At 49.3% G+C, this 18726-nt stretch overlaps 1 protein-coding gene across 1 annotated transcript; it reads right to left on the minus strand.

Moving 5' to 3' along the window:
• Positions 1-6: 6 nt before the first annotated feature.
• On the minus strand, positions 7-18632 carry IQCE (IQ motif containing E). The gene is given in 20 exon segments (XM_081965840.1): positions 7-1797; positions 3395-3492; positions 5242-5399; positions 6341-6443; positions 7329-7522; positions 8601-8656; positions 9228-9376; positions 9939-10001; positions 10688-10737; positions 10970-11042; positions 11491-11561; positions 11694-11744; positions 13102-13215; positions 14107-14177; positions 15375-15509; positions 15866-16006; positions 16386-16425; positions 16874-16921; positions 18263-18363; positions 18366-18632. Coding segments are annotated over 20 exon segments (1992 nt in total). The 5' UTR covers positions 18493-18632; the 3' UTR covers positions 7-1648.
• Positions 18633-18726: the final 94 nt, after the last annotated feature.

Genomic DNA, 18726 nt, shown 5'->3' on the forward strand with positions numbered 1-18726 from the left:
CATGACTTAACTTCTTTATCTTTTATTGCTTACAGAAAATCGTCCCCATCTTGCCACACACAGCCGATCCCGCTTGGCCTCTGACTTTTGTTTCCAACGGCGTTGCGACTCTTTAACGGGCTTGTGATGCGCTTTCCCAGCCAACAGGAGGGACACACAACGGGCTCTTTCAGCTCGCCAGTTTCTCTGACGCCACCGGGATGGGAGCAGAAGAGGAAGACCTGAATATTTGGGGGGGGGGGGATGTGGGAGGGTGGGTGAACGATGGAAGTTGGACGTTTAAAGAACCGCGTGGAGGGGGAGACGGCTGCAAATGGCAGCCAAATTCAACACAGACAAAAAAAAGAGAGAGAGAGATGCTCGTTTTGGGTGATTTGGTTCTGATAACCTCACAGGTAGTCCTTGACTTCTAACTATTTCTTTAGTGCCCTCCCCGACGGCTTACAACCATTTTTCAGACTTACGACCGTTGCAGAATCCCCACAGTCACTTAATCAAAATTTTGAAAATTCAGACGCTTGGCAACGGATTCATATTTACGACGGTGGCACGATCACATGAACATATGACCACCCCACCCCTTTTGTGGCTTTCTGACAAGCAACGTCCCTGGGGGAAGCTGCATTTGCTCCACAACTGTCTTGTGAACTGAACAACTGCAGGGGTTCACTTAACCGTGGCACAAAAGTGCATCAGTTGGGGCAAAAGTCACTTAGCAACAGGAATTTGGAGACGAATTGTAATCCAGGGGTGTCAAACTCAAGGCCCCCCCAGGCCGGATCTGGTCCAAGGGGCTGGGCTGGAAACAGCAAGGGATTGGCCCGTGGTGCCTCTGCTAGTGAAAATGGAGCTCAGGGGAGGGAAGGGGGGCATGCAGCACCCCTGCACCCTGTTTTCACTGGCAGAGGTGTATCCAAACAAACTAAAAACAAAACATAAGGAGAAATCTTTCCCCCTTTGCACTTGAGCATGCAAGAAGGGACAGGAAAGGAGAAAAGGGAAAGAGCGAAGACAAAGAAGGAAAGATGGGAAGAGAGTAAGGAAGGAAAGAGGTGAAGGAAGAAGAAAGGAGAAGGAAGAGGGGAAGGAAGGAAGGAATCTAGCTTTATGGAAGGAAGGAAGGAAGGAAGGAAGGAAGGGAGGGAGGGAGGGAGGGAGGGAGGGAGGAAGGAAGGAAGGAAGGAATCTAGCTTTATGGAAGGAAGGAAGGAAGGAAAGGAAGGAAGGAAGGAAAGAAGGAATCTAGCTTTATGGAAGGAAGGAAGGAAAGAATGAATTAATCTAGCTTTATGGAAGGAAGGAAGGAAGGAAGGAAGGAAGGAAGGAAGGAAGGAAGGACACTTCCACCTGGCCACACCTCCAACCACGCCCCATGCCCCCCCCTCCAGCCCTCCGAGGTCCAACACAACTCAGATTCAGCCCTCCATGAAATTGAGTTTGACATCCCTGTTGTAGTCATAAGCCGAGGACTGCCAGTAGCCTGCTGGGGAATACGGCTGGAAGGGAGGGTTGCCTCTGTAACCCGCATCAAAGCCACCGAGTGGACACGGCTACATTACGGGTCCCCTTACTTCTTTTTTCCTTCTTTTTCGCCAAACCCCAAAAATGTCTTTGGTTCACAAACCGGTGAGCACCCCAGAGGACATCATCACACAGAACTGCCGGAGCCCGGAAGATGAGGTGTCCTTCGCGGGAAGGAAGACATGACGGTGATGATCTCATCCGAGTCGTCTGACTCAGCCCCGGGGTGCTGGAGCTTTGAGGGGGAAGCCTGCCGCTGATGGTGGGAGGCGGTCGCTGGAAAGAAAGAAAGGAGAAGCGGAGCTGGTCGAAAGGAAGAGAGACACGATGCCTTGGGGGGGGGGGGGTGGAGGAGGAGAACAGCCATTTTCAGACCAGGAGATTCTCCGAGGAGTTTGGAGTCGGATGGGTTTCCACGCCTGCTTTTGTTTCTACGTCACCGATGACAACCCGACCACTAAACCTTCGTCTCCGGCTTCTCTGCTACTGGCTTCTCGTTCTCAGATGCGAAACGCTACTTAGAACAAATGAGGAAACCAACCGAAGCCACCTGTGACAAACCTGCTGGGTTAATTCACAGGCCAACTTCCTGCCTGAATAAAAGGTCTTGTCTGTTGTGGCCCACCAGCGGCCAGGGGAGCTGGCAGCAGATTCGGACAGTGAGGAGGTTGGGGAGGAACCTGGGCCAGTCCTGGAGTCTGGAAAAGGCTCGGACGAGGGCTCTGTGTCGGAGGCAGAGAGGGGGATAGAGCCGTATGCCAGTTATCAGCTGCCAGTGAGGCAGAAGAACAGCTGGAGCCTGTTCCCAGTGTGTACAGACGCAGAGTTGCCAGACGAAGGGAACAGCTAAAGAACAGGGGTCGACTTGGAAGTAAAGCCACAGATGGACGATGAATGGCCCCTCCCAGAGGAAATAAAAGAGGAGCGAAAGGGGAGTGGAGTTTGCAGGAGACCATTAGTTCGCTTAATTGGTTCGTGACTCTCCGAGGCTCCTGGCCAAGTTCTGCACATATCAACCTGGCAGCTTTCCAAGCCAGATAAGGTCTGTGACCGTAAATCCTCCTTTGAAAGAGTTTTCTGGATGTGTATGAGCAAAATTCACTGTAAATTAATAAAAGGGTCTTTAGCCGGGACCAGGAGTTTGCTCAGGCTCTTGGGAAGCCTCAGTCAGAACATTGTCTACTGGAGTTGACATCTTCAGAGATGGGTCTCAACTTATTTCCTAAGGGGAAAATTTCCCCAGCTGGAAACAAGATTAGGAAGATGCCACCCAGTGGGGCTCATATTGTAAGGGGAAGACCTCCTGCCAGGATCTCCTGTTTTCCCGAACTTGCCCTTCCCACATCCAAGTTTGTCCTTCCTCCTTTTCTTTTCTAAGGCTTTTACTTCATTTTGGCAACATTAAGTTGGGCGGACTTCAATTCCCAGAATGCTCCAGCCAGCTAGGGCTTCTGGGAGTTGGTCTGCCCCAGCTTAATGTTGCCAAAATTGAGAGATGCTGCTCAAATCATGGGCTTCAAAGTGAAAATCTGGTTCTGCACTGCCCTCCCCAGGACAAACGAGCAAGAGGGGCTGACACCAGGCCCCCTTCTGTATCCCCCTTTCAAATGAGATCAGTTTTGTACCCAGGATTCCTAAGAGGTCCCTAAAGGGGGCCTGCATAAGCGCACCAGCATGCCTTCCGTCCTACTGTCCCCATTTATTCGTTCTCACTTCCTTTGTTCGTGTCCATGTTTATACTTATACCGGTTGTCTTGTACATGTTTGACAAACTCAATTAAATTTAAGAAAGCTCGAAGGGGTGAAGCCCACCATTGTGAAATCAAGCAAACGTATTTTTAAAAAAACATTAAGAGGAAGTCAGCGAAATTACCAGAATCGGAAGTAAAGACCAGAGGGGAGAATTTGAATAGCGACCAGCCCATCATCTCTTCACTGTCTTTCTCCCTCCCGGGGCTGGAGGGGAGAGGCCTGCAAAGAAAAGATAAGGGGTAGGGGGCAAGAGTCATCCAAGCTCAGATTCCAAAGCGGTGAGTCACCGAAGAGACCCAACCCTTAAAGGAGAATCTGCATAGGAATTCTCGCCATCCTGGGGATGGGCTCAAGGTCAAGCAAGCTCTTTCCGACCTCAGATTAGCTTCTGGGTGCAAGACATACAATGGAAGAGAGGGTCCCCCGGGAAGGGGAGGGGGCAATATGTTACTGGTGTGGGGGGGGGGGAGGGAAGGAAGAGAGCACATTTGTTGCCTTACACAAATGCACCGTAATTGAAATCCTTGAATCTGTGCTAAGGGAGAATGCTCAACCTGGGGGGAAAAGGCTAACCGTACGAATCTCCCACCAGGGAGACGAGGCCTTCAGGCCTGGCTTAGGAGGTCCGGTGTAGGTAGCATCTAAATCAAGCCCTTTTGTGACTTCCGGACTTCAACTCCCAGAATTCCTGAGCCAGCAAGTCATAAAGGGGCCATCATTCCTGCCCCTCACCCGCTACCCCACTGCCTCTGATCCAAATCCAAACACTTGCTCCGTTCTGCAGAGCTGAGCCAGCTGCTGCTGCCGGTATGTGTGTGTGTGTGCATAGCTGTAACAGCTGGCGAGCAACTCAGCCTGGGGGGGGGGGTTGGGTGGAGGAATGCCTTTTGGCTGAAATGATTGGGATTCCGCGTCTCTCGGTATATGAAGGATGCAAACCAACTGCGTCTAGGCGGGGGGGGGGGGGGCTGTCCAACCTTGTCAACTTTTAAGAGGGGTGGACTTCAGCTCCCAGAATTCCCCAGCCAGCGTGAGAGTTAAAGCCCACAGGTCTTAAAAGTTGCCAAGGTTGGACACCCCTGGTCTAGAGGATGGAAAGGTTTCTGTTTGAGTGGGCCCTCGTGTGTGTGTGTGTGCGTCAGAGGTGACATTAAGCGGGTTCTGGAGAACCGGTAGCGGAAATTTTGAGTAGTTTGGAGAACCGGCTGCCCCTGCCCCCTTCTATACTCTGCCTCCTGAGTCTCAGCTGATGGGGAGGGATTTTGGGTAACCTTCCCCTGGAGTTGGGAGGGAATGGAGATTCTACAGTATCCTTCCTGCCACGCCCACCAAGCCATGCCATGCCCACAGAACCAGTAGTAAAAAAATTTGAATCCCACCACTGGTGTGTGTGTTGCCTTTCTTCCTTTGACCCACTTAGTCTCAAGGATGTGCCGAAGGTGCCTTTGTAAGAGGCAGATGGACTTCCCAGTTTTTCTTTGAAGACATTTCGCTTCTCATCCAAGAAGCTTCTTCAGCTCTGACTGGATGGCAGGGAATGGAAGGATTTATATTCCTTGCAGACAGAGTTGGTCACTTGCATCCTTTTAGAGTCTCATTGAGGCCACTTGGAGGTTTGTCTTGTGTCCTCAGGGTCACCCGTGCGGAGCCTCCCAGGTCCAAGTGGCCTCAGCGACTCTCCCAAAAGGATGCAAATGACCAGCTGTCCGCAAGGAATATAAATCCTTCTGTTCAGAGCTGAAGAAGCTTCTTGGATGAGAAGCGAAATGTCTTCAAAAGAAAAAACCAGAAGGTCCGGTTGCCTTTGGGGCAACCATGACCCTGGATCTCTCCCCCGGACGGCTTAGTCCCTTCTTTTCTACAACAGGATGACTAAGAATCTCCGTAGACATTCAGCCTCAAGGACAAGCTGGTTGCTGGACCACTCAGCTTACGAAGGCCACCTTAAAACCATCCGTTTCCACTTACCGTTCTTCAAGAGGCCCCTGTGTGACCTGAGCCCTGAAGGCAGACTGAACGGGTCTCAGAGCTGCTGTCTTCCCTTCCTCTTCCTCCTCCTCTTCCCTCCCTGCTTTGCAACCAACAACTCCAGGCAAAGAGCACAGCCTGGGAGATGAGCTTGGAGCCTACGAGTGGAACAAGCAGGAATCAGGATCCGAATCTAACGAGGGGAGCTAGGATGCTTCGGTGCTCAGTTGCAGACGTCCCTTAGCCTCCCGCAGAAGAGGCACAATTGACGCACCAGCAGTCTGGTGCAGGATTTGAGTTTTGGAAAAGTCATTATAAAAGTGCGCCACTCTCCAAGCGTTATCAACCTCCTCGCTGCCACAAGAGGCTGGCCCGAGTGACCGGGCAATATCCCCAGCCGCCTGAGCTCTGATCCGAAGTATCCAGTAACACTAACAGATAAAAACACCCAAGGGGCGGTGGCACTTCTATCCATGGGGGGGGGGGGGGGGGGCAGGATATTATATATTCTCATCGTGCCCAGAGAGAGATAAATATCTGCCTCTACCCTAGGATCTAGGTACACGGGCATGAATGACAATAAATCAGTTAAACTGGAGCTGATCTTTCATGCCTGACGGAACCAGAGTGGCCCTGGATTAAGGAAGAGAGAAGAGGGGAGAGAAGAGGGTAGGCAGGCTAAGCGCCAGTTCAGAGACTGCAGAGTTTTGCTACAGCATTGAAGAGTCTTCTAGCCATTCACAAAGTGAGAAGGGGATGAGCAAAGCCAGGGATCTCCCAGCCAAGATCCTGACCCTAACATATTTGGCTGTCATTGACCTCCCATCATGCTATGTTTCTCCCTGACCCTGCCTTAATTGCCAAGAGGCCATACATCACTTGCCACCAGGAGAATATCGAAGTTTCGATACGGCAGAAATATAAATCCTTGGCTACAGGAAGATCTTCAGAGGGAAAAAGGCTAAGAAAATATTGAGATCCACAGCCAGATAAGAGCCCAGACCTTCTGGGGCTCTTCCACAGAAACTAGATTTGTCAATATTAGACAATGGCAGCTCGCCGAGCAAATTAAATGGTTGGAAGGGGATGTCGTTTTCACCTGATCTGGAGGTTGTGTCACATCAATCCCAGCCTTTCTGCAGGTGATTTCTTGGTTGCCTTCCAGGCCTCTCAACTTCTGTTCCAGCTGTTGGATTTCTGCCCTGCAGAAAGATGACATGGATCATTTGCGCAGCCAGCCTTTAATACAGATGCATCAAATCCTGGGGATGATATTCAGAAGAACTGCGATTCGACAGGTGCTCCCTGAGGTGTCTTGCATAGTAGACCTCACTTAGAGGCCGTTTTCTCAGTTGCAAAGGATGGCTGTGAAGGTTGGACCATAAGGAAGGCTGAGCGGCAAAGAATGGAGGCCTTTGAACTCTGGTGCTGGAGAAGACTCCTGCAAGTCCCTTGGACTGCAAGGCCATCCAACCGGTCAGTCCTAGAGGAGATCCACCCTGGCTGCTCTTTAGAAGGCCAGATCCTGAAGAGGAAACTCAAAGACTTTGGCCACCTAAGGAGAAGGAAGGACTCCCTCATGCTGGGAAAGATTGGGGCAAAAGAAGAAGGGGACAACAGAGAATAAGGTGGCTGGATGGAGTCAGTGCAGCAGCCAGTGTGAGCTTCAATGGACTCCAGAGGATGGTAGAGGACAGGAAGGCCTGGAGGAATGTTGTCCATGGGGTCACAATGTGTTGGACATGACTTCACAACTAACAACAAGAGACTGTTGGAAATTACCACCTACCTGAAAAAGGGGACTTACAACCCAGATCTGAAGTTCTGCTTTAGATCTTAGAAGGGGATTAACTCCAACCCCCCTCCACCCCAGGGACAAACAGCTACTCTTCAACCCCCAAAAGCTCTATAGTGCGGGCTAATTAGGGGAGGTCAGACTTTACCAATAAATTTGGGCTGGGCTCTGTGTTCACTTTTGACTGGTGGAAAGAGGGGGGGGGGGAGAGAAAGAAAATTTGGATGGTTTCTCCCCCAAATCGGCAATAAGCGGGAGTTGGGTTCTGTTGGCTGAGCCCCAGGAACGTAACTCTTTAACTGCCAGCTGATTCTGAAGGACGAGAATACGGTTTCTCAGCCCCGTGACGATGTTCTTGCCGAGAGCTTCAGACACATCTGGGAGATCGGATTCCTTAGCAACCGAGCCATCCACTTCTTCAGAAGCTGTGGGAGAGAGCAACAGCGCCCGGCTGGCCTCTGAAGGCTGCAACCCATCCTCCACTTCCTGGAAGAGAGAAAAAAGAAAAGAAACACTGATCACCTGAAATGTTTTTTTTTCCTCTGCAAGTTACCTCCTCCTGCACTTATCTAATGAGCTAGAAGCACAGGAAAAATGAAATGTGCTTTAATGGGAAGCAGTTCAGCTGGTGTGTGTGTGTTGAAAAAAGACGATCTAAGCAGCCTTCTACAATATGCAGCCTTTCTGATCTTTTATTCGCTGCTGGGGATGCTGGGGATGCTGGGGATGGTAGTCCAAAGAGGCAAAGGGGACAGATTGCAAAAGGAAAACTAATAGAGCCATTTAGCAGCTGCTTGCTTTGAAGTTGGACCCCTTTCTGGAGTTAGGAACAAGCTGGTGGAGGAAGCAGCATGAAATTTCTCCTTTTGGGTGCCCCCCCCCAAAAAAAACCAATCCTGGTCAGCAGCTTCTAACCATGATCCTGGCCATCTTGCAAAAGGTGGCAAATTACAGATTACAGATTAACAGAGTTGGAAGAGGCCTTGTAGGTCATCTAGTCCAAGCCCCCGTCCAATCAGAAGACCCTGCACCATTTCCAACAAATGGCAGTCCGGTCCCTTCTTGAAAGCCTCCAGTGATGAAACTCCCACAACTTCTAAAGACAAGCTGTTCCATGGGTCAATTGTTCTCTCTGTCAGAAAAAATTCTCCTTATTTCCAGGTTGAATCTCTCCTTGATCAGTTACCATCTATTATTCCTTGTCTGGCCTTCGTGTGCTTTGGAGCATAATTTGACCCCCCCCTTCTTTGTGGCAGCCCCTCAAAATATTGGAAGATGCTATCATGTCTCCCCTAGTCCTTCTTTTCATTAAACTAGACCTATCCAGTTCCTGCAACCATTCATCATGTTTTAGTCTCCAGTCCCCTAATCGTCTTGGTTGCTCTTTTCTGCGCTCTTTCTAGTCTCAAACTCTTGATTTTAGTGTAGTGACCAAAACTGGATGCAGGATTCTAGGTGTGGTCTTACTAAGGCTTTATAGAGTAAGCTAATGATGAAGCCATCATCTGTCACTAACAGATATCATGCTGTATTTAAGATAGTCCCGGACCTCTGATTCACTTACTTTTTCCCCAGCAGAAATCAGTTGGAAGAGTTTCTGTCTCTGACGAGCAACGTAATCTGAGGAAAAAGGAATACAGTTTTCAAAATGGGGGAGACGCAAAGGGAGGCCCATCAGCCATCAGAAGGGTGCTGGTTGTAAAAGCTGGAGGTGCGTATTCCCTTGCTAGAGTTTGACCACCGAGGATCAGAGGGAGGGCGAGAGAACGAGGGAGGGATAGGAAGAAGGTGTATCACCGTCTTTAATCCCTTGCGGGGGTGGAGCTTGGGCAACTGGATGGAGCGGAGGGTTTACTGACCAGATGCCCTTCCTGTCGCCAAGGCGGAATTTTGTCCAGCAGATAAATTCTCATCGTGCCCAGAGAGAGAGAAATATCTGCCTCTACCTAGGATCGAACTCACAGCCTCCTGGTTGCAAGGCGAGAGCTCCACCTCTAGGCCAGAGATTTTGTCGGGACCAAGACTTTGCTTCTTGCTTTCTAAGGAAGCCTGGGTCAGAGCAGCTTGTAGGTGAGGGGACTTCAATATCCAGAATCCCCTGCCCAGCGGAGCTGAAGCCCACCCACTTCAAAAGTGGCCAAGGTTGAGAAACACTGTTTTGGAGACCTGTTGGAGTGGTCAGGATGCTGACCTTTGGCTTGGCTGGAGGAGAGGAAGCTGCTCAGAGCGTGATCCATGTCTGCTTTCAGTCTTTCGTTCTGCTCCTGCAGCTCCTTCATCCTTTCGGATAGTTGGAAGACGGCCGTACTGAGCAGCTTCTGGCGTGGGCTCTCGGAAGCTCTAGGCTCAAAAAAAGAGGAGGAAAAACCCTGTGGCAACACAAAATGTGGCCGTGTCTTGCTCCCTCCTTTACCCAGAGTTTGACCGCCTGCCTTTGTGAAAATACGGACATTTCTGAGCTTTCTGATGATTGAGCAAAGGCGAGTCTGCCTTAAATTTTGCTCTCCCTGCCCTGAAATCAAGGTGGCAGCTTCCGTTTGAAATCACGATGCTTCCCTGGGGTACTGTCCCTTACATATTCCTCCTGGGTTAAAGTTTAGATAAAATTCTAAACTTCTCTCTTCGGGGCAATGCCTGGATTTTGCACGGCTCGTTGGGGGCACTGTGTAACAGTAGACATCTTAATTATTTGTAGAATGCCACCAACGTATGAAGAAAGAAAGGAAGGGAGGAAAAGAAGGGAGGGAGGGAGGCAGGAAGGAAGAAAAAGAGAAAGAAAGAGGGAGGGAAGGAGAAAGAAAAGAAGGAAAAAAGAAGGGAGGAGGGAAGGAGGAAGGAAGAAAAAAAGAGAAAGAAAAAAGGGGAGGGAGGGGGGTCTTACTCTAAGTTTCCACAAAACTACCTTGAGTGCCACAATCCGCCAATCGTCCTTGGATTGCACAGGCCCTTTTCTATCTTCTTCTTCCTCAGCTGCCATCAATCTCTTCCTCCTCTGAATCTTTCATCTGATCTTATAGAAACTGGGCAACTTTTAGTATTCAAAGTCTTTAGCAATTGGGAGCCTGAGGAAAAGATCTCTGCTTGGACTTCCCAAAGGTTAACAAAGTGTATTTATTAATCAAGCTCCGGGATTTAGGGGAGGGGAAAAGGTTATTTTTAATTGTGAAAATGAACTCAAAGCACTATCGGTCCCGTGGTTTGCATTTGAACTATGGATGCTGGCAATCAACCTTGAGGCCTTTTGCGCAAAAACGGAACACTTGATGGTGGATTTCCCTAGAAGCTGCCATCAAAAGAGGTAGAACGGTTAGGGTTAGGATGCGCCAACCGCTCTTGAAGCTGCCTTATTCACTCAGCTTGCTCCTTCAAACGGTGAGGAAGGAGTCAGCCAAGAATTCCAACTCAACTCCCAGCCTCAAATTCAGGAAAATTCTTTTACCATTTTTTTAGGGAAAATGGCAGCTTCCTATGAGTATTACAAGAATCACAAGTCTGCTAACTCAGCTAAACAAAGAGAACGACGCTTAGCCAATGACCTTTTTTTAAAAAAAAACCTTTACATTTCTCTTCCTGCACAGCAATCAGTGAAGAATAGAAACTAGCCAGCAGAAAGTTAGGCACAGGCAGAAAGCCCCAAAGGAATACACGTACTTCCGTTGCACGACTTTTGAGTGTGTCAGCAGGTTCTGGAGGCGCCGGATCTGAAAAGGGGAAAGAATATTAACGAAGCTAACAATCTCATGTGGAAGAAGCTGAGCTCTGCAACAATCTCTCGTTAGGTGGCACAAAAGAAGCCGAGGCTATTGACACCCCCAATTTTCTGGGGGAGCTCCTGAGAAATAGACAGAGCCCCACAGCCCACAGAACCGCAGCAAGCAACGTTTAACCAAATGCTTTTAATGAGGCTTCTCTCTTTCACGTCGTTTTTCATACCTCTTGGTAGGAAGTACGCAGAGCGACAGTCATTTCTTCCATGTTGGTATTCTTCATGTCGGCCTGGAGTTGACTTTGGGGGGGAACAAGACACAGAAGGAGAAGGATTGGCCCATCCAAAGAAGCAGAGGTCAACCCCCTAAAGATTTCTTAAGTACACGGATGGATCACTATCAATGTTAAGTTATGACTAGATCCCCCTTTTCAGAGCCTTAAGGGTGGGAGACGGGGAGAAGTCAAAACAAATAAGTCAAGAGAACACATGGATTATTTTCCTATTCTGCCCTCCCAGCCTGCGTTCGACTTTCATGAGCAGAATAAGAGAGTTGGGAGGGACCTTGGAGGTCTTCTAGTCCAACCCCCTGCTCAAGGCGGAAGTCCTTATACCATTCTGGCCAAACGCAGGAGAACCCTGTAGCCAGGAGTCCCACAGGCCAACGACCAAGTTATTGTTGGGAAACTTGGGTCTTCTGCAAGAAGGAAGAGGCGGGGGGGGAAAATAATCGACAGCTTCTCCATACTTAATGGTATTGTCTTTCTCCTTGCACTGCTGTTCTAGCTTGAGAATCTTCTGCTTCAAGCCATTTATCATCTATTCCAAGAGAGAGAGGGAAAGAAGAAGAAGAAGAAGAAGAGGTTGCCTCTTTATTGGACTTTCCTGGTTCTGGAAAGCGATGAAGGCAGAACAGAGGGGTGGGTGGGGAGGGCGAAAAGGTGCATTTACCAAGCTGCTGTCGTTTTTCTGTTCTGTCCGTACCCAGCTAAATTCAGAATACTGAAAAAGAAAAAACACGAAACCCTTGAGCCTTCCTGATTAGTGAACTGGGAGGATGGATGCTTGTTCTCTGAGCTTATGGGTTGGTTTCCGAATGTTTCGTTAGGTAAGGTCTTCAGTGGAGTTGAGGGGATGTCAGCGTTAGTGTTCTGATTATAAGGGCTTCGTGTGTTCAGTAGGTCTTGTGATGGGAAGGTCATGTCAGGGGAGGGTCTTGTGATGGGTCAGGTGTGATGGGTTGTTGTTGTTGTGGGTTGCAAAGTCGTGTCCAACCCATCATGACTCCATGGACCACGTTCGTCCAGGCCTTCCTGTCCTCTCCCATCCTCTAGAGTCCATTGAAGCTCACGCCGACCGCTTGGGTGACTCCATCCAGCCCCCTCATTCTCTGCCGTCCCCTTCTTCTTCTTTTGCCCTCCATCGTTCCCAGCATGAGGCTCTTCTCCAGGGAGTCCTTCTTCCTTCTCCTTAGGGGGCCAAAGTCTTTGAGTTTCCTCTTCAGGATCTGGCCTTCTAAAGAGCAGCCAGGATTGATCTCCTCTAGGACTGACCGGTTGGATGGCCTTGCAGTCCAAGGGACTTGCAGGAGTCTTCTCCAGCACCAGAGTTCAAAGGCCTTAATCTTCTCCAGGGAGTCCTTCTTCCTTCTCAACAGGTGGCCAAAGCCTTTGAGCTTCCTCTTCAGGATCTGGCCTTCTAAAGAGCAGTGAGGGTGGATCTCCTCTAGGACTGACCGGTTGGATGGCCTTGCAGTCCAAGGGACTTGCAGGAGTCTTCTCCAGCACCAGAGTTCAAAGGCCTTAATCTTCTCCAGGGAGTCCTTCCTTCTCATGAGTTGGCCAAAGCATTTGAGTTTTGTCTTCAGGATTATGGCCTTCTAAAGAGCAGTGAGGGTGGATCTCCTCTAGGACTGACCGGTTTGATGGCCTTGCAGTCCAAGGGCCTGGGTGATGGATTCCACCTGACCGATCACAAGACCCATCACAAGACCCACAACTGACGAAACCCTCACTGGATGTGACCTCCCCATCACAATACTTACTGACCACACAAAGCCCTTATAAGCAAAAGACAACCAACACTCCCATTCCCTAAACTCTAACTGAAGATGTTATTCAGTCTGGTAATGAAACGTCCAACCCACAAGCTCAGAGAACGAACCTCCACCCTCATCCTCCACCCCAGCTACAGATATTTGCCACCATGGAGAATGGGTGTTGCCAGGTTTTGCGGTTTGCTTAATCAAGGCCGCCCCCGCCAGGCTTCAGCCCCAGAAACTCAGAAAGCCCAAAGCAATCGGCTTCCCTGCTCAGGGGTCAGAAGGCGAAAGAGCCATCGGGTGGGACCCTGGGCTTACCTTGAAGGGCTCCAAAAGCTGCTCCATTTGCCTGTCCTTCCGGGTGTTGTCTTCTTCCACCCGCCGAAGTTTGGTTTTCATCCGATCCGCTTCGCACTTCTGAGCTTGGATGGTCTGTCACGGAAGGGGAGGAGAAAGAGAAATCTTTCAGAATCCTTGAGGAAGGCGACGGGAAACGGAAACAAGAGAAAATTTCTCTTGCATGGTGGCATCAGAGAATCTCATTTCTTTTTTCTTCCTAGGAATCTTGTCTAGGACACCTTTAAGTCTTCAGCAGCTCCCCTCCCGCCCTGTTGCTTTTAAACATTTCCCAGAAAGCAGATAGACCAGGTTCTGACCGAGGATTCCCAAGAGCAGGAAGCAAACTCCTGGTCCCAACAAAAACCCCTTTTATTAATTTGCTGTGAATTCTGCTCATTCACCTCCAGCAAAGTCTTTCAAGGGAGGATTTACAGTCACAGACCTCATCTGGCTTGGAGAGCTGCCAGGCTGATAACTGCAGAATGTGGCAAGGAGCCTCACAGAGTCAAGAACCAATTAAGCAAACTGATTGTCTCCTGCAAACTCCACTCCCCTTTCGCTCCTCTTTTATTTGCTCTGGGAGGGGCCATTCATCGTCCACCTGTGGCCTTAGTCCCAAGTCGACCCCTGTTCTTTAGCTCTTCCCTTCGTGTGGCAGCTCTGCGCATGCGCACACTGGGAACAGGCTTCAGCTATTCCTCTGCCTTACTGATGTCTGAAGGGAGCTGATGACTGTCGGATGGCCCTGGCCCCCTCTCTGCCTCCGACCCAGAGCCCTCATCGGAGCCTTCCCCAACCTCCAGGACTGGCCCATGTTCCTCCCCAACCTCCTCACTGTCCGAATCTGCTGCCAGCTCCCCTGGGCGCTGGTGGGCCCCAACAGACCAGGCTTCAAAGGGAGAAAAGCGTATGAACTAAAACTCTCCCAAAAGTATGTTCTGTTCAGTCCACGCAGGAGGAGGAGATAGAAATTGTTGTTCTCACCTTCTTTAGCTCGATTATCTCGTCGTACATATCCTCCTTTTCCTTGTAGTCTGGAGTCCCGGGGATGTAGCCTAGAAAAGGAGCCAAGCCCCCGAAAGACAGGGATAAAATATTTTAACCCCATATAATTCTATCTGTTGCCAAGCTTTCACATGTGTTCATTCCTCCTTTTCTTTAAAGCTGCTGGAATCTCAGACAGACTAAGAATTCTGGAGTTGGTGTTGGTGCTAACTGAGGCTGAGACCATCACCTAGAAGTCTGAAGGCAACTTGGATGTGAGGTTTGTGATCTAGGCTTAGAGACGCAAGTTTTAATTTATAATTTTTCTTTGGCGAGGGAAGCAGCTCCGTGCAAGAACTGAGAGGACGAGAGCAACTTTACGTGGCACTTTGACAACAAGGCATCAATAGGACACATCTGTCATCTCTGCTGCAGCCATCTTTTTTTCAAAGGAGTTCTGTGGCATTGTGCCCATTTTGCAGAAAGGATGCTGAAGGCAGATTGGAAGACGGGGGGCTTGCTTAAGACTATTTAGCAGGCAGGTAGAAAAAAGGATGGTTTCTCTTATTTATTTATGAAATTTACACTGGGCAGCTTTTAAGACCTGTGGACTTTCATTCCCAGAATTCCCCAGCCAGCACTGGAGGAATTCTGGGAGTTGAAGTCCACAAGTCTTAAAGTTCCCAAGTTTGGACATCCCTGGCCTAGACAGAGATTATTCAATCTAAATGAACTCCTGGCAGTTTATGAGTCCCTATTTACGATGACTTCCTCTGGGTCTGAAGAAGTTTTTAAAAAAACCCAAAACTTAAAAAGTTTCACAGAATCAGGATGTTTACCAATGAGGGTGGAGCTTTGATCTCCAAGCTTTAGGGATTCCCCTAAATTCCACTGAAGACGTTTCCTAGCACGGTAACAAAAGCCTCCACCCAAGCTACAGATTATCCGCCACTATGTTTACAAATCTTGGTTTTCAAGTCTTAGCTTTTCAAAAGCATGTGCCAGGCCTGCCTCGCCTCCTAGAGGCAGAGTTTAGATTAGACGGAAGGGACCTTGTAGCAGAGCCTACACCATTTCTGACAATATGGCTGTCCAGTCTCTTCTTGAAAGCCTCCAGGGATGAAGCTCCCACAACTTCCAAAGGCAGCTTCTGTGCCATGGGTTGATTGTTCTCACTGTCAGGAAATTCCTCCTTATTTCTAGGCTGAATCCCTCCTTGTTCAGTTCCCATCCATCATTTCTATCCAGTTCTCTGCCTCCGAACTCACCACGGCTGGCAGAGCGAGCGTGTTTCGGTTTCTTCATCCCCAAAGCTTCCTTGAGATACTCAGGTGTGCTGCCGGCAAGAGGGGAGGAAGCAGTTCTGATGCCAATGTCGGACTTGGAGTGGCTCATCCAGGTACCTAGTGAAGAGGGGAATGGGGCTGTCAGCTGCCACCTCAATGCCTGCTTGCGCTGCGGTACTGTTCACTGACAGATTGCCATGAAAGGATGGGGGGAGAGGGGGAGGCAAGAGGGAAACCCAAAGTAAGTGCTGTTCTCTCTTTGAGACGCTGCTTCAAGTTCGCCCAGCATTATCAGCTGCATACCAGTTAGGAAAACGTCCTGCCTGAACCTGACTGGTCACACAGGGGTGGGCAATGGGAGGGAACCAAGGGAGGAGAAAAGTCCAACCCAGGGATTTTGGCCCCCGATCCTCAGTTCTCGGTTCTACTGGGCTCCGGAATGCTCTGGTAAAGGAAGAGCCAAGATTTCATACCTTGCTTCAGAGAACCACGCCAATATTGCTTTGAGGCTTTCACTAAGGGGCTCTCAAAGCGCTTACTCTCTGCGCTTTTAAAAGTCCGCAGAAATCCAGTTCGTTTAGAATGGAGGCAGGTGTAAGAGGTATATGGAGATCCTGCAGAAAAGACAAAAGAAAAAAAAAACCCCAAGATTAAAAGTATTAAAAAGCAAGCAAGATACTAACATTTCATTTTGTTACAAGATGAGCAGGCTCTTTAGGATCTTGCAAAAAATAATTCATAATAATTCGTGCTGCATAACACGTAGCAGAGTGGGCCTTTCTTAATCAGGTATAGCAAAAATGTGACATGTTTTCAAAGAACTAGGTAACACTTTTTGGAAGAACGCATTGTACTTCTAGCAGCGAGTTCTACCTCTCGATCCCTTTCCATAAAAAGGAGATCTTTCAACGAAAACTTGCAGATTTTTATTAAGACTAAGTTGTCTGAAAGGAAAGGACACCAGGTCAACCAATGCTGTGATGTGACACTAACTTGATTTTGCAGGCCTGCGAGACATTTTCTTCTTCAGCGTCTGTAAAACAAACAAACAAAAAAAGACTTTGTGTTGCAATTTGTTACTAGGGCTTTTTTCTTGGTGAATTCCCCGCTGGTGTTTCATTTTCTGAGCAGAATTCTCTTGCAATTACAGATTTATTGGGTTCCGATGGCTATTAGAGCACCCAGTGTTTTAAGGTCACATCAATTCCAAAGTGTTTAAAAAAGCAGAAAATGCTCAGAAGCGTTTAGAATTTGAAAGCAAATAGACATATGAATCCATTGCAAAATTTTCTTTGTCTAGCTCGAGTATCAGAGATAGGCTCCAAACAGTTTGACGGTTTAATTTGAATTAACCTAAAACACAAAACCAGATTACTGTGGTTTGATTAACAAACCGTTATTTTTTTTAGTGTGGCATCTGAATCCATCCAGGATCAAGGTATAGAAAATGAGAGAATTGAAAAATATCTAGCCCAACTTACTGTTTCTGTATCAGAATCATAGGTCAGAGCAAGAGAATTATCTTCTGCCTGTAAAGACATAATTATTATAAGATTTCATCCTGAAGTGTGCTATCTAAATAACTCTATGAGGTTGGCATTCACTGAGCTGGAGCAGGGGTCCATCAATAGAGTCAATTCTGACTGGCAGCTACTTCTCTTTCTCATCCTTTTATCCTAGAATCTTTAGCCTGAGATGGCTGGAATATGACCAATCTAAATTTCTCAGGAAGGTTAGAAAAATAATAACCATCCATCCATCATCAGCCATCTGTGATATTGGTTGGCCAACTCAAGATGCCAGTGACAGAATGCAAGTTACTGTCTGGAACAATCAGCTATAAAAGATCTAATGCATGGGGCTCTTGGTGCCCTCTAAGATTGAGGTTTTCTCACAGATGTTCATTACCCAGCTAGGTAACATCTTAAGTACTAGTAAGGGTTTGGGTTTATATATACTAGTGGCTCTGTTTATATATACTAGTGGCTTGCTCTGTCAGTGTTGTTGGGCTGTTTACTACTTGTTTGTTGGTCTAGTATGAAGATAGATAGATGGATGGGCAAACAGACAGACAGGTAGATACCTACATAGATGATAGATAGATAAAGATAGATAAATGATACAGTAGGTAGGTAGCTGGGTGGGTGGGTGGATGGATAGGTAGGTTGGTAGGGTAGATTAGCTCAGTGGTGAACTGTGGGCGCAGTCCTTGGTGCTGCTCTCTGAGCTTGGTTGTTTTCTTGCAGGCATTTCTTTACCTAACTAGGTCATATCATCAATGCTGGGAAGGAGTGGGATTTCGTAGAGTTGAGAAGGAGGACAAGAATGACGACCGCAGGATCTTTGTTCCTTTCTGAACTGGGTACTTTTCTTGCAGACGTTTCATGACTGAACCAGGGAACATCATCTGTCCTGCTAAGGAGTGGGTGCTGTTTGCTCTGTTTATATAAAGCCACTTGTACATATAAACAGAGGGACGTGGGGGCTGTGTGTGTGTGTGTGTGTGTGTAGAGAACGAACCCACTCCTGGCTTGCCCTGTCAGTAGGGGGCGGGGGGCCCTTGGGAGATACCTCTTCAACCAACAGCCGGGAGTGCAGTGCAACATGGGACTCCTGATACCATGCCAAGAGGGGGGGGGGCAGTCCCGGATCTTCAGGACCCTGCCTGGGCATCTCCGTAACGTGGGAATGGGCACGGTTCACGTGAATCTCCGCCCAGCCTCCCCCCTCGTCCTCCCCCCACCCCACCCCCTCGCCAATAACGCTTCGCCTCCCCCCCTTGCCAGCCCTTCCCTGCACTTCCCCCCCCGGGGGGGGGGTCTGGCTGGCTGGGGATGATGGGACCTGGAGTCTCCCCTACCGGCCCTCACCGACTCCCGCTCCTCCGCGGCCTCGCTGGGGCTCCGCGACATGCCGGCGACGCGACGAGTGTCTCGGGCGGAGAAGCCCACCACAATTGCGCCCCCTCTCACACACACCTTGCGCTGGCTCCGCCCCCGAACTTCCGGCCGGGCTCCATGGCAACCGCCCGGGCAACAGCCGCCGGAGGACCCGGATGGACGCACGAGCGGGCGCGCCTGCGCAAAAGTGCTTCCTGCATCGGCCTGGGAAGGCCGCAGTCTTTTGACCCATCCCCCCTAGAAACCCCGGCCAGAATCCTCCCGTGACTCTCGGCTGCGGACGATGGGGGATGGGAGCCAAATGTGCCTAGAAGGCTCCCAGCGGGAGCGGAAGGCAAATCCTAGCGCCGTCAGGGCGGAGCGAGGTTCTCTCGTCCTTCTGCGCATGCCCGGGCCGGGGAGGGCGGGGACTATCCCGCGCCTGCGCAGAGAAG

This window comes from Natrix helvetica, assembly GCF_964273705.1.
Source record: "Natrix helvetica genome assembly, chromosome: 13".
NCBI classification, from domain to species: Eukaryota; Metazoa; Chordata; class Lepidosauria; order Squamata; family Natricidae; genus Natrix; species Natrix helvetica.